We start from the raw sequence: 24,825 nt of genomic DNA, 5'->3' as shown, positions 1-24,825 counted from the left end.
TAAAAAAAAACTGTCATGATGAATCGCAGTTTTAATCACACTGTTAGCACAGTAAAAACCAAAAGAAATAGTATTTTTCAATTCACCTGATACAGTATTGTAGTGCAATCTCTATTGTGAAAGAGCAACTTACAAATGTAGATATATATATATATATATTTTTAATACTTAACTGCACTCAAAACCAAAATAATGTAAAACTTTAGATCGTACAAACCGAAGCATAAAGGGGCATATGAATGTTTAGAATATCCGGCACGTAAATACTTTGCAACTCTGGCTACAATAGTGCCATGTAAATGCCTGTTCTCACTTTCAGGTGACACTGTAAATAAGAAGCAGGCAGCATTATCTCCCATACATGTAAACAAACTTGTTTATCTTAGCAACTGGCTAAATGAGAAGTAGGACTGAGTGGACTTGTAGGAGGTGAACTGAAATACTATTTCTTTTGTTTATTTTTTTCTACACTGCAAATATTTGTAATAAAAATAATATAAAGTGAGCACTGTACACTTGGTATTTTGTGTTGTTACTGAAATCAATATATTTGAAAATGTAGAAAAACATCCAAAATAATTTATAATAAATTTAAATTGGTATTGTAGTATTGTTTAACAGTGCGTTTAAAACTGTGATTACTTGCAACTACATTTTTTAATCTAGTTAATTTGTTTTGCGTTAATCACTAGAGTTAACTGCGATTGACAGCCTAATAAAAACATTACTTTTAACCAAATATTAGGATCAAGACAAAATTTTATTTATTTTGATTCACAGAAAACGAATCCTGCTAACTATCTTGTAGGAAGATAAGCCTACAGTGAGCCCAAGTAAACGCTGGTCTTAAACTGAGTTTGGATATTAGCATGAGCAATAGGCCCAAAGCATATGACTAAACAGAATTAAATTATGAAAAAGAAGCATTGTTTGTGTTAAATTTGTAGTGACAGTTGAAACCAGAGTGTTATTTTATTTCAGATTTGGGTTGAGGTAACCATGTTTTCTTTATTTTGATTAACTGGGCACCAGGTGCAATAAATAACTGGTTATATATAGTTTGTTTACAAAAAAAATGCTTAGTCCTGAAGTTGGGAAGAAATATGGCAAAAGAAGGAAAGAAGATAACTTTGAAAAGGGGGCCCAACCATTAAGTTGGTCTAGACCATGCAAAAGCGTAGCATCCAGACCTAAAATTGCTCTCTCTGGCTTTAGCTAAGGTCTTATAACCAGCAATGACATCACTTGTTTATTAGAGTGTATAAAAAGGCAAGGATTTTAGGGATTTTCCTTACCCTTCTGGAATCATGCCCAAGCAAGATCCTGTTGTGAATATTTGGCCAATGTGTGTAACTGTATTGTTGCTAGGATATAAAATGTGTTTATGCTTGTATTGGTATTTTGGATATAACCAACAACAAGTGGACTTTGGACTAATAAAGGAATACTTGTGTGAAAACTTAGTTGTGGTAAACTTTAATCAACTTATGTTGGAAATAATTTCTTTAGTATTTTCTAACCTTTTCATAGTCTTCAGGCGTAAATTCTCTGTCCCTCTGGAGTATTTCATGGAGCCTTGCTTTAACACGATGCTGGCAGCTGCTTAAAGAGTCACTGTCACTGTCCAACAGACCATTCATATTAGCACTTTTCACCATCTGGACAAGAATAGGAGTCAGCTCTCCCTCTAAAGCCAGTAATCCCTGGAAAGAACAACACTGTTATTCAGAAATGAACAAAGATAAAAATGTAGTAATGCATCTATTTCTAAACCAAGATGTAAACGTAAACTTCACATTATATTGTTCAAATAACTTGCCAGTATCTCAAATGTTGTGGTTACCGAAATTCAATCACTCAATGAAATCTTTATGTAGCAGCTTATTGTATGTGCTCTCTCACATATGTTTAGGATGCCTGATATATCCCTCTTCTTGGAGATGGGAATAAGCAATCAAACTTCTGCTAAAAGAGAAATGAGTGGAAAACTTAAGCAGGTACAGAGCTTCTGGGCTGTGATCAGAGGACTGGGAAATTTGTCTGATATGAAGATAGGTAAGGTATTGTGAAAGTTTGGTCAAAAAAGTTTCTAATTTACATGGAAGTTCTGAAGATTACATTTTTCACAGATCATGTCTAAAAGTTCACAGTGTTCAGAGCTATGGAACAGTTTTTATTAAATTTTACAAGATTACCCTAGAATTTTTACAGCACAACAAAATTACTACATGCATACTTGAGCAGCATAATGATTAAGAGCATTTCTTTTGTCAGTTCGCCACCGTATCTCACCAGTTAATTATTTTGAGATCAACTAAATGTTAAGAAGTTTCTGCTCTAACAATCTTACAAAAGGATATTCCTGTAGTAAAAATGTTTACATAATCTTGTAATATCTTATCTTAAAAAGAAAATGAAATCAGGTTATATTAATTTTACATCTCTGGTGGTATCAAAGCACAAAAGCAATCTGGTCCTCTATGTGTAATTTGCCTTACAGTTGATACACCTATGTAAAGTGAACTTGTGGCCTCAGTTCATTTCCTAAAAGATGCCTATATTTCACCCATCATGCCCACAATTTGTCATAGTTTGTTGGAACTTTTAGATAAAGAATTAAACGGGCATGTAGACTAAAACACCCTTTTCATCCTCAAAAGTGGTCTACTGGAAAGGACTGATGTGCATTGCATGGGCTATGTAAATAAAAACTTGTACTGCAGCTTCCCATGCTGTATGTCTTCTGATGCTTGGAAGGCTTCAAATGCAAGAGATGTCCATTTGGATCTCCTTTCATGAGCACTAAATGAACTTTAAATAAATTTCAACTTTTTTTTTTATTCCATTGGCTGCAATAAAACTGCATTTCCCTAACTTGCTAGAGAACACAGACAAGATTCTTGTTGAGAGTTTCAGGTTTCTTTGTTGAAAATACAATTTCACACAGTACCTTTGCAAAAGCTGCTGCAGTCATCTGAACTCGTCCCTCATCAGAAGCATAGATTTTCAGATCATGTCGATAAGTACTATGTAATCTAAGTAAACCACATCCAGGAAATCCAGCATAATCTCCTACAAAACAAACAGATCTTCTTCTTCAGAGACTCTTGTTATACATGTATTTTATTTTTATGTATAAATTAAAAGGCTAATTTATGCCATATAGCACACAAAGATTACCTTGTCCACCTGGGTACATGCATCTGAAAGCTCTCCCTAGCTCCTCTGCCTGGACCCTGCCTGCAGGGGTCAGTTCTCCTCCCCATTTCAGAACCAGAAGTAGAGATGGTTCATCTCTTCTGTTATCTAATTATATGTAGACAGATCACTTAAAATAATGTACACACAAATGCAAAAGTTTATTTAAAGACTATTAAAGTATTATGATTAAATTAATATTAAAGAAATACTGGAAGTGATACATTGAGTTTTGTGTGCTTCAGGAAAGTGACTTCAACATTTGAGTCTCTTGCTATTCTAACAGAGAAATACCCCTCTAGTTCAGCGAAAGCTAATACTTAACTCTGAAGACACCCATGTTTAGGTACTTTAAAAACAAGTGAAACTTGTATTACAGTGAAAACAAAGTAATTGAAAGTAAGCACTAAACTAATCAGCAGTCAGGAAATTCACAGGTACTGGATTTTAAATACCTAGGCATTATTGTATGTTTTAGCCTTTTTTGTATGAAAGGAATAGGAGTACTAGGAGATTTATGGAAAACCGAATTTTTTCTAATCATCATCATCTTTGGTGAACAGCTTACAAAATTTCTTCCCTCCATATTTTTGTTACATAGGAAACAATATTAAAATGCAAAAGTATATCTTAACCTTACTAACAGAAACTCAGCATCTTAGAGATTGCTAATCACAGTATCTCATTACAAAACAAAAATGTTTCTGAATACTTGGCCAGAGTACACGTCCTTGTTTTATTTAACACCATATTAAACAATTAACTCCCTTATTATGTCAAGTTCTACATATTATGTAAGTGAGTAAGTATTGGTTATACTATACCTTCTTCTTCACTAGAAGTTTTCGGACAGCCATGAGGGAGATAGGTTAACTGGACTTTGCGATTTATGCCAGAAAAATGCCCATACCTAAAGTGAGGAGGAAAAGAAACTGACGGATTTTCCAATATATACTCAATACTATCATATCCCTCTATCAATTAGGGACATAATAATTCCTTGAATCATAATTGATTTGTATACTAACCTGCCCATTTTTGCTGATTTGTACTTGTACATATCAAATAAAATATTGAAGGAATACTTAAATGGTCATCAACATGTAGCACTTGCCATATTAAGTACTGTCCATTGCTTCTTTTCATCACATTGCCCAAGAAACTTCATGTCTCTCTCACCAGAAAAACACTCCCATCCACCCACACTCTCCAACTGCATGATTAATTTCTTCCACTTTGGCACCATACACCCTTACGGCTGTCAGTATTCAGATCTGATCTGTCACATACTGATAGCCACTATTTGTTATCCAATGAAGCCCCAAAATGGGATTCATAACACTTGCAAGTGTAACAAGCTTTTATCACAATATATTATAGGGCAAGTTAACTGTCTAGAAACAATTATTACTATCTAGTTAATATTTAATATAAATTTCAGCACTAAGTGTTAGTTAGAAACTGCCATACCTTAAATACATAATGAGATACTGAAAATTATTTAAAGTTTAAAATGAGTTTTCATACTATGCGTGGGTTACTGAGAACAAGACTTCATTCAATTGCAACAACACTTAATTACCATTTGTATTAGAATTGTGCCCACACATGCCAACTGAGGTTAGGACTCCATTGTATAAGACACTGTACAAATACATAGCAAGAGGCAGCCACTGCCCCCAAACGATTATAATCTATATAGACAACATGGATAACAGGATAAGACAAAGGAAGTATTTTCCCCATCATACAGATGAGGAACAGGTTAGATTAAGTGATTTGTACAAGGTCACACAGGAAGTAAAACCAGACCTCCTCAATACCAGTGCAATGTCTTAATCACAAAACCATCATTCCTCTCAATATATTCAAAAATTCAGATTAGTATTGTCATACATTAATTTATCAACTGACAATATAATGTAAGAGAATTCATTTTAAAAGCTAATGAGAGTAAAATAAGAGTCATGCCAGTTCTGATGTGAGGATTAAAAATTAGATCCTTACATCTCCAAAACAGTCTTCAGCTGCTCAAGTTTTGCTTTGCTTTCTTCAATTTCAGAGTCATTGTTTTGCCCAAGTTCTAGTAGGAGCTGTCTTGCTATATCAAGCACCTCCTAAAAAAACAAAAACAAAACCACTATATAACAAGGAATTCTATTATTCATCAATTATAGAACCAAGAAAAAGAAAATCAAGACAGACTTACCTGTAACTGTTTTGGTTTCTTCAGTTTTAGCTTTCCAGACTTATATCCATCACATTTTTCAAAGAGATCAAAAAATCTTTAGGAGAAAGCATACAGATTAAAAACTTATCTAATAAGACTGTTAATATAAATATTAATACACTTTAAGGCAGGGGTGGGCAAACTTTTTGGCCTGATGGCCACATCGGGGTTGCAAAACTGCATGGAGGGTCAGATAGGGAAGGCTGTGTCTCCCCTAACAGCCTGGCCCCCGCCCACTATCTGCCCCCTCCCACTTCCCTCCCCCCCTCAGAACCTTCGCCCATCCAACCCCCCTGCTCCTTCTTCCCTGACCCCCCCGCCTAACCGCCGCCCTCCCCCCCCGGGGACCCTACCCCCTATCCAACTCCCCCTGCTCCCTGTCCCCTGACTGTCCCAACCACTATCCACAGCCCTGCCACCTGACAGGCCCCCCGGGACTCCCACGCCTATCCAACTGCCCCCTGCTCCCTGTCCCCTGACTGCCCCCAGGGACCCTCTGCCCCTTATCCAACCCCCCCCACCATGCCACTCAGAGCAGCAGGAGCTCGCAGCCCTGCTGCCTGGCCAGAGCCAGCCACACTGCTGTGCTGCCTGGCAGGAGTGGTGGGCCAGAGTGCTGGCAGCGTGGCGAGCTGAGGCTGTGGGGGAGGAGGGACAGCAAGGGAGGAGGGCTAACCTCCCCAGCCAGGAGCTCAAGGGACGGGCAGGACAGTCCTGTGGGCCGGATGTAGTTTGCCCACCTCTGCTTTAAGGCAACAGGAAGATTTTCAATTAAAACAGAATGAAGAGCTGGAACTAACCCCCCTCATCAATCCGCAATTTAAACACCCCACAATTATGAGAAAGTTTGTTCTGATATGAACCTCTCTGTTCAATGAGGTCTCATCTCACTAGCACATGCCTTAAACACAACTGCAAAATGAAAGAGCTTACAGTTTTTCTATTAGCTTACTAACACTGAAAAAATACAGGTACTACACAAAAAATATGAAGAATCCTGAGTAAACAGCCATATCTGTTCAAAATTTAACAAAAAAATCAACACAACATTATTAGCTATAAAATACTAAACATATGGCTCTGCAGACTTACAGCAAATCTTTCACTTAAAATTTGAGTGCAGAATCTATCCCTCAAATGATATTTTTATTAATTACTGTAGCACCTAATCATAGATTAAGGTCCCACTGTGTTAGGTACTGTATAAATGCGTAACAAAGAGGGTCCCCGGGCCTCCCAAAATGCTTACACTTCAAGTACAAGGCAAGAGACAAAAGGTATCAAGAAACAACTGGGAAGCAATAGCTTATGAAGGCCTTAAAAGCAGAGACTAGTAGTTTGCAATTGATGCAGCAGAAAAGGGAGAGACAGAAAAAGGGCAGAAATTAAGAGGTGATGCGGTCAAAGCAATGAGCCAGCAAAATGATCTTTGCAGCAGCATTAGACAAACTGCATTGTCAAGGCTGGAGAGAAGGAGGTTACAGTTGCGGGAGATGTGAGAAGACGGAATTGTGGGCAAGTGAATTAGCTATGTAGATCGAGATGACGGGATGCATCTTAGAGATGTTATGCAGGAAGAAGCACTAAGATTTAAATGTAGTTTGTGCATACGCATGTGCAATTCCCACTGAATTCATTGAGTTGAACCCACATATCCCAGGCAATAATTTTGCCCTAAATGCCAAACTTAGGTTATGTCTACACTTACAGCAGCGCGTAACACACAAACACAGCATGCCCAGCTAGTATCGGGATAAAAAGCAGTGCAAATGGTGAGGCACTGCTTAGGCTAGTAGAATGCCCGACATACCTGAACGCTAGGGTATATACCCTACTTGGCTCTCTACTCGCCCATGCCGTGCATCCCACATCTACAATACTATTTCTAGCAGTGTAGTGTCCCACTGCTGGAGCTTTTTACCACTGCAATGAAAGACTCCAGCAATAGGGAAAGGCTCTGCATGGTGGAGGCAGTAGGAAGAAAGGCTCCAGTAATGAGCCTTTCCCCACTGAAGCCTTTCACTGCTAGGTGTAGCTACACACCGCACTGAATATGGATGCAGCCTGCCTCTCACTACAGTGGGTAGCTCATGTACCCTACATACTACTGCATGTGTAAATAAGGTCTGTCTTTACCCAAATTCAGACTTACTTTTGATGTTTAACTTCCATTTTCATTTTTTGTTTTGGTGTACGGTCCCCGTGACGTATTACAGCTATAACACATCTCAACTCCATCCTGAAATATAAAAAAAAGTCGAGTTACATTTCCCAGTTCTATACACCACTCATGGTTTTTATATTATTAAATGTGTGAGTCAGACAGACAATTATTTAGTCGACAAAAATATACTTTATTAAGTATTGAAATGTTTGTAAGATATGCAAGAACATAAGGTTATCCGAAAATGATGTAAGAATGTGATTTACTATAAATACTGGTTTTAAGACTTAGCTAACTACAGAATATCTATCTTAAATAGTTTTTGAAACAGATCCATTTTGAGGTTTATTTAGTAAAAGCATGTTTATTAAAAATGTGTGTTAAACTGACAGTAGAATATTGATTAGCAATTAAGCAAGCTATTTTTAGAACAGACTACACTTGAAAATCTGTTGTTCTGTACTCAGCTTGACTAAGGGTAAAAAACTTCGATTGCTGGAACAGCAATCACAATTCACTTCTTGTTTTCAGCACACAAAACAAGTGTCCTTAGCCAAAAGCTGATATACCTTGGGAGAAGAGAAAATTCACATAAAGGTTATGTAAGGACTTTGCACAATTCAGCTAAAGATACTCTTCTCTTACATTGTTCCAGATGTGGTTGGCACAATAGGGATATCTTCAGCTTCCAAAGGTATTGACCATGGGATTTGAAATTGTGGAGCAAGTTCTCGCATTATGATATTTCTAAATGGGGAAAAACAAAAATGTACGTCTAAATTAAAATGCTGAAATACTGTATATATTAATTTCTTTAAATGGAATATTCTGTTTTAGTCAACAGTTTATTAGACAAACACTGACCACTGGATGGGCACTTACAGATGTATTTTTATTTTTTCAAATATTTAAATACTATTATGTTGAACTATTGAAGTCTGGTCACAATAACTACAAAGACAACAATCTAACATTATCTGTAAAATATAGGTATAATAAGTTCTTGTAAGAGCTTCTTATGATCTACTCTGGTAAGTGTCATGTTAAAGTACACCAACCCGAAGTATATCACTGTTCATACAGATTTTAATCTGGAGAACTTTAAAGGATGGTGTAATGTATCTTAGATACTTAATCTAAGAAGAATGATTCCTAGACTTCCCAAACTTAGTGCAAATATGCTGTTGATTTAGCTCTGCTATAAAAATGCTATTTTGAATATAAGGAAAAAATGTAGATGAAAGCTTTTTGCACCATGGTAGGAATCAAGACTAAGTTGACGGTGTAAAATTGGAGAAGTGCACGCGAATCTTCAGAATTCCTGCCACTAACTCGAAGCAACAAGACTGTAGTTATTATCTAACAGGAATTATTCCCCTCCTTTCAGCTCAGATAATTCAGCGTGGTATGGCCTTTTTGAACTACACCAGTAGTATAATCTTGTTGTAAAGACAGTTTAACTGGACAACACAGAATCACCCTAGTTTATGGGTGACAAATCAGTGGCATGGTAGCACAGAAAAGGGGGCACAGTTGAAGGAAGGGAAGGCACAGTCAGGATCCTTCTATTTCACTCCAATCCTGGTCTAAATTTTCAGCCCTTTAGGCTGTTGTAGCCAATATGAATTACAGTAGTCTGATGGCTGCCTCAACATAACATTGGCAGCAACAGCCATGCCCAAAGCCGCACCCGGACGAAGGCAGTGCAAAGGTGTGCTTTCAACCAACCTTTGTACAGCACACCTGCACTTTTTATTTGGGTTAGTTAATCTGTTTAGCAAATTTAACAAGTTAGCATATTTCTTTATTTTTCTCTCTAACAAAGATGTTCTCAGATTACTTTTGAATTCTGCAACTGTCACTTTTCTAAGGCATAAGGGAATGCACATGGAAATAAAAAACTTTTAGAAATTTATTTTTGATTTCTAGTTATTCTAGATGATGCTCGCTTTAAAAGCAAAGGCTTTTTCTGCTTTAAAGAAAAAACTATCCAAAAGATTCCTTGAACTTGTTTCAACCCTGGAGTAAAAGTAGCCCTCAAAAAAAATGTTTAAGACAGAAATACTTTGGAAACTGGATGAAAACTTCCATAGCAAAGACAAATGATTGCATGAACATACACACCAATCATATAATATCAATTAATGAACTCTTACCCAAGTATCTTCGCACAATCATCATAGTATTTCATGGAGTTCTTCACAAAACTGAAGCCATTGACGTCACAGACATAGGACTGTCCATTAGCACGCAACAAGTCAAAGCCACAAACTGTTTGCTGTTAAGAATAAATAGTGAAAAGCACAGTTTCCAATTCAGTCAAGGGTCTCATGTTTCCAGACCTGCATGTTAAGTATGGTTCTGATCTGAAAAGGCAACACAAAAATGGCACTGTGGGTTCTATATTTATTGTTCTTCAGTGACTCCATATTAAATTTGTTCAGATTATACATGATGTTTCCTAATTACATGCCTGACATCCCAACCTGAGTTCTTAACTTCTCACACACCACTAGCAACATGAATTCTGCAGGCCAAATTCTGCTTTCCGTTACACTTTTGCATCCACATTATCTTCAGAACTCCCACTGTCCACAGAATTTGGACTGTGGAATCATCGTTTCTAGTAGTGGTAAGAGATAAGGAGAGAGGTAAACACACACACACCCTTCTTATTTCTCAGAATTACCAAAAAATATGCTATTTATAAACTTGATGCAGTAATGCCATTTTTAACAGTCACCTTTCAGAATATTATTTATTATTTCAGAATTATTTATATTATGTAGCACCTAGGAGCCCTAGTCATGGACCAAGAGCCACTGTGCTAGGTTCTATACAAACACAGAACAAAAGACAGTTCCTATCCCGAAGAGCTGTGAGAGTAGAACCACACAAACTGAAATTGGTGGGAATGTACTGGGCCTCCGCTGTCACCACTAGTGCTATCATCGCTACACTGTTGTTATACTTGTGCTAGCTTACTGAGAGCTAGTGTGAGTATGCGTACACGAGGAGGGGGATCATAGCCCCAGCTCATAGTGTAGCTGTAAGCCTTAAATAGTTATTAGTAAAGATATTTTGCTCCTTTCCCAGATTATTTCAAATTAGTTTTCAGATACAAAAACTACACATTTTATTTGGGACTCTTGGTTCTGACATCACTGAAGACTTTACAAGTTAATATATTCTAGCACTGGGACCAGTGCTGGCACCAGTTAGGAGCCACCCCTGTGTGATTTACTGCAACTGCATCACAAAGGCCCATTGTTACTAACAAAGCATATATTTAAGATTATGCAAACTGAATGCAAATGGATTTGTTTAATACAAAAAAAATCAGCCTTTACAAATTAAACTGAGTGAATGTAAGTTAGCATGCACACATGCAAAACAGGAGAGAAAAATATGCATGTCACATTAATCTACAGTGGTATATTTCATGTATGAGTTTTCTGAATTCAGCTGTCTCTATTTGTCCACAATGGCAATAGTAGGCATCTTTCAGTCTCGAGAGACCATGGGAATCCACCCCAAGAGGTAAAAAATGTACCCAGTTGGTTTTAATGGCAGCCGCAGCTGTGGCTGAAGAGACCCATTCGAGAGATAATCTCTGCTGCATCTGTCACATTTAAAAGTGATGTTTTGACCCTTTGGGCTCTGCCTTCTGCAAGCTCTTTTCTCCTCTGCTAAGCTGGACTGCTTCCCCTCTTAACTCAGGAGACCTTTGTTTAGTTCTTGTTTCCAAAGGCTGCATTCTTGAGTGTGATCTTCCCAGTTGTCCATGCCCATGTCCATTTCTTTGAGGTCTCACTTACACACATCCTTAACACAATATTTTGGGTGCCCTTTGGGTCTTTTTCCAGATGTCAATTTGCCGTAGACAATGTCATTTGGGATGCGCTATCATTCATTCAGCATACATGCCCAAGCCAGCAGAGGCATCTCTGGTTGAGGAGAGAGATGGGTACCCAGAAGTCACCTAGTACAGAACAGGCCCAAAAAGGAAAACAACAGAACACCACTGGCCATCACATACAGACCCCAGCTAAAACCTCTCCATCACATCATCAACGATCTACAACCTAACTTGGAAAACGATCCCTCACTCTCACAGACCTTGAGAAGCAGGCTAGTCCTCGTTTACAGACAGCCCCCAACCTGAAGCAAATACTCACCAGCAACTACACACCACACCACAGAAACACTAACCCAGGAACCTATCCCTGTAACAAACCTCGTTGCCTGCTCTGTCCCCATATCTACTCTAGCGACACCATCAGAGGACCCAACCACAACAGCCACACCATCAGGGAAATACCTGCACATCTACTAATGTGATATATGCCATCATGTGCCAGCAATGCCCCTCTGACATGTACATTGGCCAAACCAGACAGTCTCTATGTAAAAGAATAAATGGACACAAATCGGACACCAGGAACGGTAACATACAAAAGCCAGTAGGAGAAAGCTTCAATCTTCCTGGACATTCTATAACAGATTTAAAAGTAGCCATACTTGAACAACAAAGACTTCAGAAACAGACTTCAAAGAGAAACTGCAGAACTAAAATTCATTTGCAAATTTAACACCATTAATTAGGGCTTGAATAGGGACTGGGAGTGGCTGGCTCACTACAAAAGCAGCTTTGCCTCTCCTGGAATTGACACCTCCTCCTCAATTATTGGGAGTGGACTACATCCACCCTGATTGAATTGGCCCTGTCAACACTGCTTCTCCACTTGTGAGGTAACTCCTTTCTCTTCAAGTGTCAGTATAATAATGCCTGCATCTGTAATTTTCACTCCATGCCTCTGAAGAAGTGGGTTTTTTACCCACAAAAGCTTATGCCCAAATAAATCAGTTAGTCTTTAAGGTGCCACCAGACTCTTTGTTGTTTTTCTGGTTGAGGAGAGTTTGCATGCTGGCCCACTTAAGCACCTCAGTGCTGGTGACTCTGTCCTTCCAGGAGATACCAAAGGTTTGATGAAGGCAACGCGTATGAAAGCTGTTGAGCCTCTTTTCCTGATGAAAGTACAAGATCAACATCTCGCTCCCATAAAAAAAAAGTGTGCTGATAACACATTCACAATACACACAGATCTTTGTGTGTTCTGTCAGTTTGTTGTTCTGCCATACCCTCTTTCTTAGTCTAGACCAGGGGTCTCAAACAAGCAGCTCGCGGGCTGGGGTTATTTTCTGTGGCCTGCCAGCTCCCCACAGCCCCCCGGCCATTTACCTAGAGTGGCTCCGGCCCGGCGCGCACCGGGGGCAAGGCAGGCTCCCTCCCTGCCTCCTGTCCTGCACCTGTGCTGCTCCAGGAAGCGGCTGGGACCTGGGGGGAGGAGGAGGGCACAGGGGTTTGTGTGTTGCCTTGGCTGCTCCTCCAGGTACCTCACCCAAAGTTCCTATTGGCACCTTGCACCCTGACCCCCTGCCCCACCCCGACCCCCTGCCTGAGCCTCCCTGGGGGCAGGGAGGGGGCGGAGTTGGGGTGGGGATTTCCGGGAAGGGGTTGGAAGGGGTGGGAAGAGGCAGGGCCTCACGGAAGGGGTGGAGTAGGGGCAGGGCTGGTGGAGTGGGGTGTGGGTGGGTGGTCAGTGGTGCGGCCCTCGGGCCAATGTACTAGTCCTCATGTGGTCCTCCTGGTCATTTGAGTTTGAGACCCCGGTATAGACACTGTGGTGGCTTTTCCCATGTGGATGTTGAGTTCCATTCCAAGTGAAAGGTTGACTGTGATAGTGGACCCCAGCTATGTGAACTTGTTCACCACTTCAAGTTCATAGTTGTTGATCTTGAAGGAGGGTGCTTCCTCAACTCCTTGGAGCATTATATTAACCCTTTTTAGGCTTATGGTAAGCCCAAAGTCTTGGCAGGCTTTGGAAAAAACATCCATAAGGTTTTGGAGATGAGTTTCTGTGTGGTCTGTCACTGCTGCGTCATCAGCGAGGAGGTGTTGGATAAGGGCCTCCCAAGTCTTGGTTTTAAATCTGAGTCTTGCAAGATTGAACAGCTTCCCATCAGATCTTGAGTGCAAGAAGATTCCCTCAGTTGAGAAATCAAAAGCTTGTTTCAGTAGCAAGGAGAAGAAGATCCCAAACAGAGCTGGGGCAAGTACACAACCTTGCTTAACTCCACTACGTATCTGGAAAGCCTCCCAGACTGAGCTGTTGTATTGAACTATGCCATACATGTTTTCATGGAAGGATCAAATCATGCTTGAGAGCTTGCGGGGGGGTAATCCAATCTTTTCTAGAAGCGTAAATAGTCCGCCTCTACTGACAAGGTCAAAAGCCTTCGTGAGATCGACAAAGGCTATGTAAAGTGGCTTTTTTTGTTCTTTTTTTTTTTTGTTTGTAATTGTCTCAGCAAGAAGATCATGTCAATAGTAGATCTTTCAGCTGTGAAGCCGCACCGTGATTCGGGATAGATTTTGTCTGCAAGGGTCTGAAGTCTATTTGGGACAATTTGGGCAAAAGCTTTTCCCATAATGCTAAGAAGGGAAATGCCATGATAGTTGTTACAGTCACTCTTGTCACCCCTGTTTTTATAGACTGATGATGTTGGTGTCTCAGTTCTTGTGGTACTCTGCCTTCTTTCCAGCATAGACAGAGCAACTTATGAAGATGTTGCAGTAGAATAGGTTTTCCTCTGACAGTATGCAGTAAGAATATTAAAAAACTAATTATTTAAAAACAGGGGAAGTCCACCAGATTAGGGGGGGAAAAAAAACGTGAGTGCAATTTCTTTTTCCATCCCAGGAGATCTCTAACAATAATACCTCTGTTTATGAGCACTAACAGAATTTTCACACAGTAAACAATTAGTACTACACATTTGATCAGCTAGTAAGTGGTCTGTTTACCTTAAATGCAAGGCATACTTTCCAAGCAATCAACTTCTCTCTTGCATTCAGGATGACTGGATATCTCACTTCTTTTCCTTCACTGTCTCGTTCTACCTTGCCATCCAAAGCTGGGGACTTCCTCGCTTCAGCATGTGCATAGTCTGGACCTACTGTGTACACCTTTATTTAAAAATTAGAATTTATTAACTTAGTTACACTGAGTTTATGTCAAGTTCAAATCACGTAGCTGCATACACACGTCCAAAAACATTACTAGGGCTTGTGTACACCGCAAGTTACTGTGTGGCCAACTACAGGCCAACCTTCAATCTACAGCACACCAGCAGGTGTAAGTGTTCCCTTACACCTTAACTACACTTTTAGAACACATAGGGAACTGTGGTTAAGTGACCAGGGTGCTGGTTTCCATAGAACCCAGTTTTAAGCTCTTAACAGCATCCTGTCAGAGACACTCACTGCAAATTAGATAATGCTCCTAACCAATGATGGGGTGGCTTCTAGGCTCCCTCTTTGTTTTGTGCTCACAGGACATCCAGCCTGATGGATTATCAGTGACAAACAAAGCAGGAAGGAAGATGGCTAGAGCACCAGTGGTGGAGGTCTTGTGTTAAGCCTTAAAAAACCCAAAACATTTATGTTACAATTGATCAAACACATATGCTGTGGCAGTACAGGAAACAAAGAATAAGTTCTCTTCCTCCACCATAGGACCTGCAAAGTCTCAGACAGCAGATTTTATTTTATTTTATTTTATTTTTTGGAGTGGTAAAATGTCTGGTTTTACCAAACTATCTCAGCTTGGGAGCTAGTCCAAGTACCTCCTGTTGTGAGGAAATTGCTTGATATTTTGCAGACAAAACTGATCAAATTAGGGGTGCTTCTGTGGTGGCAGAGTTTGGTCTTGCGAGAAAAAGGGCCTTGTCTTCTCTGCTAGAATTTCAGCCACTAATACTTGCTGAGGTACTGAGAGAACTTCATACCAAAACCTGTATTTTGCATATATGTCCTTCCTGAGTGGTAAAGCCAATAGGAAAGTACTGGGTCCTTTATTTTTAGAGACTGTTAATGCCCCTGAGAGCTGGCAGGCTGCCTATTACTTTGAAGGAAGCTGTAGTGTGGCATTTAGAATACAAGAATGGCCATACTGGGTCAGACCAAAGGTCCATCCAGCCCAGTATCCTGTCTGGCGACAGTGGCCAATGCCAAGTGCCCCAGAGGGAGTGAACCTAACAGGTAATGATCAAGTGATCTCTCTCCTGCCATCCATCTCCACCCTCTGACAAACAGAAGCTAGGGACACCATTCCTTGCTCATCCTGGCTAATAGCCACTAATGGACTTAACCTCCATGAATTTATACAGTTCTCTTTTAAACCCTGTTATAGTCCTAGCCTTCACAACCTCCTCAGGCAAGGGGTTTCACAGGTTGACTGTGTGCTGAGTGAAGAAGAATTTCCTTTTATTTGTTTTAAACCTGCTACCCATTAATTCAATTTGGTGGCCCCTAGTTCTTATATTATGGGAACAAGTAAATAACTTTTCCTTATTCACTTTCTCCACACCACTCATGATTTTATATGCCTCAATCATATCCACCCTTAGTCTCTTCTTTTCCAAGCTGAAAAGTTCTAGCCTCTAATTTCTCCTCACTTGGGACCTGTTCCAAACCCCTAATCATTTTAGTTGCCCTTTTCTGAACCTTTTCTAATGTTAGTATATCCTTTTTGAGATGAGGGGACCACATCTGTACACAGTATTCAAGATGTGGATGAACCATGGATTTATACAAGGGCAATAAGATATTCTCCGTCTTATTCTCTATCCCTTTTTTAATGATTCCTAACGTCCCGTTTGTTTTTTTGACTGTCACTGCACACTGCACGGACGTCTTCAGAGAACTATCCACAATGACTCCAAGATCTTTCTCCTGATTAGTTGTAGCTAAATTAGCCCCCCATCATATTGTATGTATAGTTGGAGTTATTTTTTCCAGTGTGCATTACTTTACATTTATCCACATTAAATTTCATTTGCCATTTTTGTTGACCAATCACTTAGTTTTGTGAGATCTTTTTGAAGCTCTTCACAGTCTGCTTTGGTCTTGACTATCTTGAGCAGTTTAGTATCATCTGCAAACTTTGCCACCTCGCTGTTTACCCCTTTCTCCAGATCATTTAGGAATAAGTTGAATAGGATAGGTCCTAGGACTGACCCTTAGGGAACACCACTAGTTACCCCTCTCCAATCTGAAAATTTACCATTTATTCCTACCCTTTGTTCCCTGTCTTTTAACCAGTTCTCAATCCATGAAAGGATCTTCCCTCTTATCCCATGACAACTTAATTTACGTAAGAGCCTTTGGTGAGGGACCTTGTCAAAGGCTTTCTGGAAATCTAAGTACACTATGTCCACTGGATCCCCCTTGTCCACATGTTTGTTGCCCCCCTCAAAGAACTAATAGATTAGGAAGACATGATCTCCCTTTACAGAAACCACGTTGACTTTTGCACAACAATTTATGTTCTTCTATGTGTCTGACAATTTTATTCTTTACTATTGTTTCAACTAAATTTGCCCAGTACTGACATTAGACTTACTGGTCTAATTGCCAGGATCACCTCTAGACCCCTTCTTAAATATTGGCATTACATTAGCTATCTTCCAGTTATTGGGTACAGAAGCTGATTTAAAGGACAGGTTACAAACCATAGGTAACAGTTCCGCAATTTCACATTTGAGTTCTTTCAGAACTCTTGGGTGAATGCCACCTAGTGCTGGCAACTTGTTACTGTTAAGTTTCTCAATTAATTCCAAAACTCAATTAATTCCAAAATTAACTCCATCACATTTACTCAAGAAGTCATCGCTTAACACTAACAATCTAATTATTGACTATTATCACATCTTTCCCAGGAGAAGGTTGTGGTGAGATACCTCTCGCTGTATCTAGAGGTCTTTGACCTCCTAGGCCGTTGTCACACTAGGTACAGGCATGGCTTTGGCACAGACTTCAGTGGTCAATAATCTCCTCCTGGATGAAGATCAGGTGTCTATACAGGTACTACTACTACTTCTATCAGCTGCCTTTGATACCATTGATCATAGCGAGGTGTTACTTGTCAGGACTACTCTGTCTTCAATAGCTTTATTCTTTTCTCTCCAAGATGTCAACAGATTGTTGTGGGCAATTTCTCCTCTTCCCAAAGAATTCTCAGGTATGGCTCCGGCACGGTTCCATTCTGTCAGCTGTTCACTGTGTATATGAGGTTTTTAGAAAGCATGAGGCATGGTGTTTGCAACTTGCTGATGATACCCAACTGTATGTCTCCATCACATCTGATGAGATTCAGTAGCTCAGCCAGTGTCTAACTGAGATTAGAGAATGGATGACGGTGTGCTGGCTAAAGCTCAACCTAGCAGAGTTGGGGAAGTAACTGGATGAGATGGTGGAGGTAACATCTGTCCCTCTAATTGTTGGAATACAGACATTAGTTATGAGAGTTTGCAGCTTAGGGTTAATTTTAGACCCCCAACTTCTGTTTGGTTGTATTACAACCCAGGCCGCCTTTTACCATCTGTGTTTGGCTAGGTGGCTCTGATGCAGGCTTTCATAACCTCAAGATTAGCTACTGCAATGTGTTCCATATGGGACTACACCTTAAAAACATTTGAAGAGTGACAATGGTGTACAATGCAGCAGCTTGCTTACCGAGTAAGGCATCTCACTGGGAGTATACAAGATCAGTACTCTAGGATCTGCACTGCACCATCTTCCTACTGGTCTCTAGGTGGAGTTTAAGATGTTGGTTATGACCCATAAAGTTCTACCTAGCCTGGGACTAGGCCTACCTGAAAGATTGCCTCTCCACATGCCATACTGCCACAGTTGTGGGCAACCAAAGTGTCCAAGCAGGATCTCTCCTTCATTATAAGAGGGGGTTGTTGGTAGGGCATTCACAGCAAGGGCTCAGAGACTCTGGAACTTGATCCCTCCCATGGTCCAAAATAACATGAATTTGGTGTCTTTCCAGGATCTATTCCCCATACAATGAAGGGAAGGAAATTCTGTAGGTGACTGGCTGAGTTCCTGCTGAAATAATTACTGTAACGCTGCTGGGATTTTATTAATAATAATGCAAGAATGCCTAGTCTTTTATACTCATTTTAAATCTAAATTAATAAAAACTAAATATATAAAGAAAATGAACTAAAAAAACCCTATAGATAATGCATTAACAATGTACTGTTAGTGTATTTTCTCCAAAGCAGTGTACATTTATAATTAGTCATAGTTTATTAAAATATACTAATACTCCTCTAATGTCTACTACTACTACTACTAACTAATAATTCCTAATACTAATAATTCTTAAACTTCATTGCACCATGACTCCCTTCTGACAACAAAAATTACTACACAACCCCCACAAGGGGGGACCAAAGTCTGAGCCTGCCTGCGCTCTGCCACCCCACAAGACACATTTTCATCTCAAAAACTGCCAAAGGTCTTGGAATATTTGACTGTTCTAAATAGAAATCAGAATATGCGGTTTTCATACCTTTACATCGGTGCCATCTGTAGGCATGAACTCCTCATAAATGTATGAGCCCGTCTTTCTCACATTGCTTTCAGGTGAATAAACACTGCTCCTGCTGCCAATCTGAAACAAATATTTTTCTGTTAAAGCCTCTCTTTAAGATAGACCTTTTCACTTCCTTAAATATGCACACTCTCAGAGCTTATTTCTGTCTCTTCTTCCACAATTTCCCTCCCCCTCCTGGTTTTATGGAGAACTAACTAAACATATTCCACAAAGGAAGGCTTTATCAATACAAATACATTAAACTATCTCAAGACTTGACTATGAAGTCATATCTATTTAATAGAGGTTGAAAATATTAAATAAAAGTTTCCCAAATGACTGAGTACTTCTTTACCATAAAATGGTACCATGCTACCTCTGTGCTAATATACTGCAGCACTACCAAATTAAGGGCACAGATTCTGAAATTACACAGTACAACATTTAGGCTATACACAAAGTTACATTACATCCAACCTCAGTATGCATCCTCACTGTTAATTGCAATGACTTTTTAATTAATCAAAAGTTAGTAGGAATGCATTGTCACTAGAAAGAACCTTGTTTTAGTCAACAGATTCAGGTCAACAGATCTCTATAACAGCTTCAGTTCCAACCTGTTCAAGTATTTGAGGTGAAAATTCAACAACCTCATTAAGAGGAGTTTGTGTATGTTCTCTCATCAGTTTAGTTTAAACCACCACTATATTAGGCAACTTGTATTCTTGAAAATAAATCCATTCATATGCACAAGATGGTGGGCAGAGAAGCAGACCCTGGTTGCAGTGTGGATATCCTAGCGGACCTCCTCTATGTTAAGAAAATCGTCTGCTGAGCATCTGTAGGTAGATTACAGACCCTTTTCATACAACTTCTGTGGTACAAAGGCCATACCTCTGCTAGAGAATTTGGTCTTTTGATTCTGGTTTGTATAGATTTGCATCAGATTCTCCAAAAATATTTTGGGGTTTCAGGTTTTTTTAAGTCACTATAATAGAACCAAGATTACACTCATTCAGTACAAAAACATTTTTAAATAATTTAAGTGTGGCAATTTCCGCACCTTTCGAAAAAGCCTTTGGCTTCCACCGCCAGCAGATGTTGGATAATAAATGTATACATTGTGGTCCTCGGCACTCACTGGCTTCTCTACAAATGGCTTTTGGAAAACTTCCCCATTCACCTCCACCTGGTCTTCTCCTTCAATCAAATTGCATTCTAGAGAAATGAGCATAAATTAAAGACGATATCATGTGGTAACAGTATACAATAAAAGTCACAACTGCTCACTTTCAAAAAAAATTAATTAATATCTTTAGTCTTCAGTTTAAGACAAGAAAAATATTGAACTATTGAAATGGAATCACCAATTTAAGTTCTTATAAATCATGTTTGGAGCAGTTATTCAAGGAAGGAAGTACTAAGAACAGATCCAGATTTGGCACCAGAAAATCTCCCTGCTACAAACTGGGGATGGGCCTCTACTCTATTCTATTCAATTCAATCAGTGCTGGGCTCAGCCCAGCCCTAAAACACTTAACCAGTGAACTTTGGTGCACTGTTGCCTGCTCATCACCCTCCTCTCCATAACTTAGCAGCTCTCTGCCATCCGTATTGGTGCAGGAAGGGAACTCACTTTGGCTGGGGAGTATCTGTGTTTCTTCCCTGCGGGTCACTGGGAAGTACTTTCTCAGTGCAACAGTAACTTACAAGCACCATTTAGGCACAGAGAAAGAACGCACCAGCATCTCTACCACCCCTGCTTCCTGTGTGGAGTGATTTAAACCAAAGCAATTTAATTGTGAGTTAAATGAGCATATATGAAACTTTGATTTAAATCACCAATTTTAATCACATTTTGCCTTTGTACATTATTTTCCTAAAGAAAGGCAGATTCCCAATGGTTGGTGTAATTTAGTACTTCTTTTTGCTACCTATACACATTTATTTAAGCAATTATATAATTGAACATACATTTATTCAGGTGCTTAATTGATCCATTTACTAAGGCAGAAAATGGTGAATGATACATTTCTTATGTACTAGATTGATTTTCTATTCATGATTTGTCATTTGTGGATGGAAACTTGAATTCAATTAAAAAGGTATAAAACTAGCATTTTAAAATTGTTTATTTGTTAAATAAAACTACCTTAAATGTGCATGATACATAAGAAGAAGGAGTTTTTCAAAACATGTTTTACATTTAAAACTGATCTGTTTTTAAAAAAAAGGATGTATTACCAATAGTTAGTGAACTGAACTGACTGCTTCTGGTAACCATGTCCTTCCAGATTTTAGAACTAATAGATCTCATCCTCTAAACTTCATTTTTATTCATATAGTGGAAGAGAAAAATAAGCTTTCCTACTTTTTCAGCTCCCAATCGGATTCTCAACATTTGATTAACTAGTCGCTGAACTCAACTAGTTGAATAAACTGAATAAAGAAAATATTCTCTGAGCCTGCAGAAGAAGCTACTGCTACCAAAGTCAAGTCCAGGGCTTCAACAAACACTGGTTCCACATGCTTAGCCAGCGAATTCCACAAGTTCACTGGTCTGTCTTTTAAAACTTTGGCGACAAACATGTATTGCCTGATTTTTTCCATTGTACTTTAACGATTTTTTAATAAATTATAGCAAGTTTCGTTCTTAATGTGAGTTATGATAGTTTCAAATTTAATTGAAAAGTTTTAAAAGAAAACTATTGTATTTTAACAAAAAATGCTATTAAAAAAAGATTTTTAAATCACCGATCTTTTTTTAATCCACTCTGCTTGCCTCAGTCCCTCAATTTCAGGGAGAGAGAGCGCCAGCCTCTATTCTGAAACACCTGCTCATAACAATCCCCTTGGTATTACGGAACAGGGAAAGAAGCCATCACTGTCACATCCTTCCACACTGGGCAGAGCCAGCCTTGGCATATCAATGTTTTCTTCACCTTAGCATCTCTCCCCTCACCCTCTTACCTCAAGAAGATGCATATCCTTGTACATAACCTCAAGAAATAATTCTGTTCCGTTTCAAATATTGTACTATTTTTATGAATGATCTGTCCCAAAGTGTCTGTTTAATCATCTCAAACCAACCATGTTCACTGCCATATATTAAATTAAAAACTAACCCTTAGATAGAAATTCAGATTTTTGAGATAACTTATATAGCATGCTACAATTCTACCACCAATGAAATTAAAAATACAAAAATCTTAAAATCTCTGAAACTAAGTATCTATTAATGGAATAAACTGTAAGACTGCATCATAATGGATACAGAAACACTTGGCAAACTTTCAGTACCTTGTATTGCAATTTCTAACTGAATTGAGTTCACTTTTTTCAAGTTGCCTATTGCACAAAGTCCAGCCAGCTACAATATTTGCTTAAGCAGGCCGTGTGCAATTTCCTGGCTGTGGTTTGTATTTTAAAAAGTTTATGATACAAGAGCTAGAATCTGATGAAAGTGAGTGCCTGTACTGGACTCAAATGCAATACACAATAAAAAGGGGGGCAACAAAGAGACTTCAATAGTTAAATGGATGATGTAAGTAAGTGACTTTATGAATTATTCTTGAAGTAAGATTGTTTCATTTATGGCTATCACAGCTATATTTACATCTTCATTCCTTCTTCCCTCTCCTGGCAACATTAGGTGTGAGAATATTTGTCCATATATATTAGAAGGATCCAGGTTCAATGTCTCTACTATAAATGTGATTAAGACCTAGTAGGCAAGGGACATCCATTTCTCCAAAAATGGGTCTCTAATAGCCTTCCTGCCAAACCAACTTAGTGATACCAGTCTCAATATCCATTAGTCCACTTCAAATATCCCATTTTCTTTCAAGCTGCCCTTATATGAGAAATGCCTTTCCTGAGGTAAGATACCAGGCCATAGTCTCTCCTCATTCAAATCCTTTTATGACTTTCTATTGCAGTGACATGAAATACTGAGTCTATATACACACACAACATTAACAAAAAAATTATACTTTCCACTAGCTTTTGCCGGGTTATCTTAATGCTCTAACTCCTGTCCGTCTAGCTGTGTTATATTTTGTTACACCAAGTCTGAAGTTCGACTGTCCCATTGTATTATTTTAACAGTTTCTAATCTGGGGTACTATGAACTTTTTGAAATTCAGGTCTCTAACAGGAGTCAAGTTAAGCTTCCAAATTTTGAGGTACCAATGGGTACAATTTTCCAAAAATGCCTCATTAACTTATGAGCCCAAGCCCTGTTTTCAAAAGTGATTTATACTTCACTGAAAATCAACTGAAAGTGCTTGAGGCACTTAATGTTTTACTTTAAAATTACCGATAATTTTGGAAAATTCTGACCTATGCTCTCAGCTTGCCTTCAAAACTTCATAGTTTTTCCAGTTTTTATGACAGACCATTCAACTCCCCCCCCCTTCCCCCCCCCCCGCAAAAGAGGAAATTAGTTATTTTCAGGGAACACAACTGTGGAATTTCCCTCAATCCCAAAGTTCCCTAAACCCTTTTTTCATGGATTCTCTCTCAGTTTTAGCTATAACATCTTACAAGATTTACATAAAAACTAAAATTTGATACATTTTTTTTTAAAGTATTAGGGAATCATCAGTAGGCCGATACGCAGTTAAGGATGCACTGAGATTTGCACTTCTAGTGAGGAAGAAACTTCTGGTTTTTTTAAAAAACCAAACAATATATAAATCGGATTCCAATGCAACGATCTTAAGCAGAGTGAATTTTCAAGACTGCCTCTCAAGGACTCAGACTTTAAGGACAGAAAGAGCCATCAAAATCATCTAGTCTGACCTCCTGCATACTACAGGCATAGAACCTCACCCACCCTCTCCTATAATAGACCCCTAACATCTAGCTGAGTTACGGAAGTCCTCAAATCATGATATAAAGATTATAGTAAATGGATTACAGAAAATCCATTTACTATACTTTAAACTGCAAGTGACCCATGCTGCAGGGGAAGGCAAAAAAACCAAAACAAACAAAAAAACCCACCCAAAATCTGTGCCAATTTAATCCAGGGAGAAAATTCCCTCCCAACCCCAAATATGGTGATCAGTTGGACCCAGAGCATGTCAGCAAGAACCACCAGCCAGACAGTTACACTTTCTGATCTCCAAGAGGTAGCTTTCCTTGCTAATTCATCCCATCTTCCACTCCTTGTAGGCTTTCTGCTTTCTCTTAATCAACTGTTTGAGATGCTTGCTCATCCAGTTTGCTCTGCAACCTCTCCCCATGAATTTTTTGTCCTTGCTTGGGATGCAGGCTTCCGATAGCTTTTGCAACCTTGACTTAAAGTAATTCCAAGCCTCCTCCACATTCAGATCCTTAAGTTCTCCAGTACAGTACAGTCCACTTCCCTAATTCTCTTAATTTTTAAAAGTTTTCCCATTTGAAATCAAGAACCCTAGTTGCAGACCTATTGTTGTTTCTCCTTCCATTTGGTTTAAACTGAATTAGTTCATGATCCCTCAAACCAAGGTTGTCTCCAACCACGAGTTCTTCTATGAGGTCCTCAACTATCCATCAATACAAAATCTAAAATGGCATCACCTCTTGTTGGTTTGGTGACTATTTGGTGTCGAAATCTGTCAGCTATCACATTAAGGAAAATCTAGGCCCTATTACTCGTACTGTGGCATTTGTCATCCTATCTATATCTGGGAAATTAAGTGCCTCTTAATCACAAAATTCCCAGCAGTATTTATTTAATTAAATACAGTCTCTGTACTTCAATTCCCATCTGTAAAAAATAAATAGTAGCACTT

The 24,825-nt window shown here is 39.0% G+C and overlaps 1 protein-coding gene across 10 annotated transcripts in view; it reads right to left on the bottom strand.

Moving 5' to 3' along the window:
* PPIP5K2 (diphosphoinositol pentakisphosphate kinase 2) overlaps nt 1-24,825 on the bottom strand; it is a 95,671-nt gene that overhangs the window by 47,812 nt on the left and 23,034 nt on the right. For all 10 annotated transcript variants that reach the window (XR_013346167.1, XR_013346168.1, XM_077817263.1 and 7 more), the window contains 12 exons: nt 20,109-20,263; nt 19,022-19,123; nt 14,461-14,622; nt 9,749-9,870; nt 8,238-8,339; nt 7,581-7,667; nt 5,408-5,483; nt 5,206-5,315; nt 4,023-4,108; nt 3,181-3,306; nt 2,951-3,072; nt 1,521-1,703 (listed from right to left, as the gene is read on the bottom strand). Coding sequence is in view for 8 of the 10 variants with exons in the window: in XM_077817263.1 (XP_077673389.1) it covers nt 1,521-1,703; nt 2,951-3,072; nt 3,181-3,306; nt 4,023-4,108; nt 5,206-5,315; nt 5,408-5,483; nt 7,581-7,667; nt 8,238-8,339; nt 9,749-9,870; nt 14,461-14,622; nt 19,022-19,123; nt 20,109-20,263 (1,433 nt within the window). In the remaining 2 variants the exon portion in view is untranslated. The remainder of the gene's footprint in view (nt 1-1,520; nt 1,704-2,950; nt 3,073-3,180; nt 3,307-4,022; nt 4,109-5,205; nt 5,316-5,407; nt 5,484-7,580; nt 7,668-8,237; nt 8,340-9,748; nt 9,871-14,460; nt 14,623-19,021; nt 19,124-20,108; nt 20,264-24,825) is intronic.

Source organism: Eretmochelys imbricata, chromosome 5 (genome assembly GCF_965152235.1).
Source record: "Eretmochelys imbricata isolate rEreImb1 chromosome 5, rEreImb1.hap1, whole genome shotgun sequence".
NCBI lineage: Eukaryota > Metazoa > Chordata > Testudines > Cheloniidae > Eretmochelys > Eretmochelys imbricata.
This window is presented reverse-complemented; position numbering and strand designations above follow the sequence as displayed.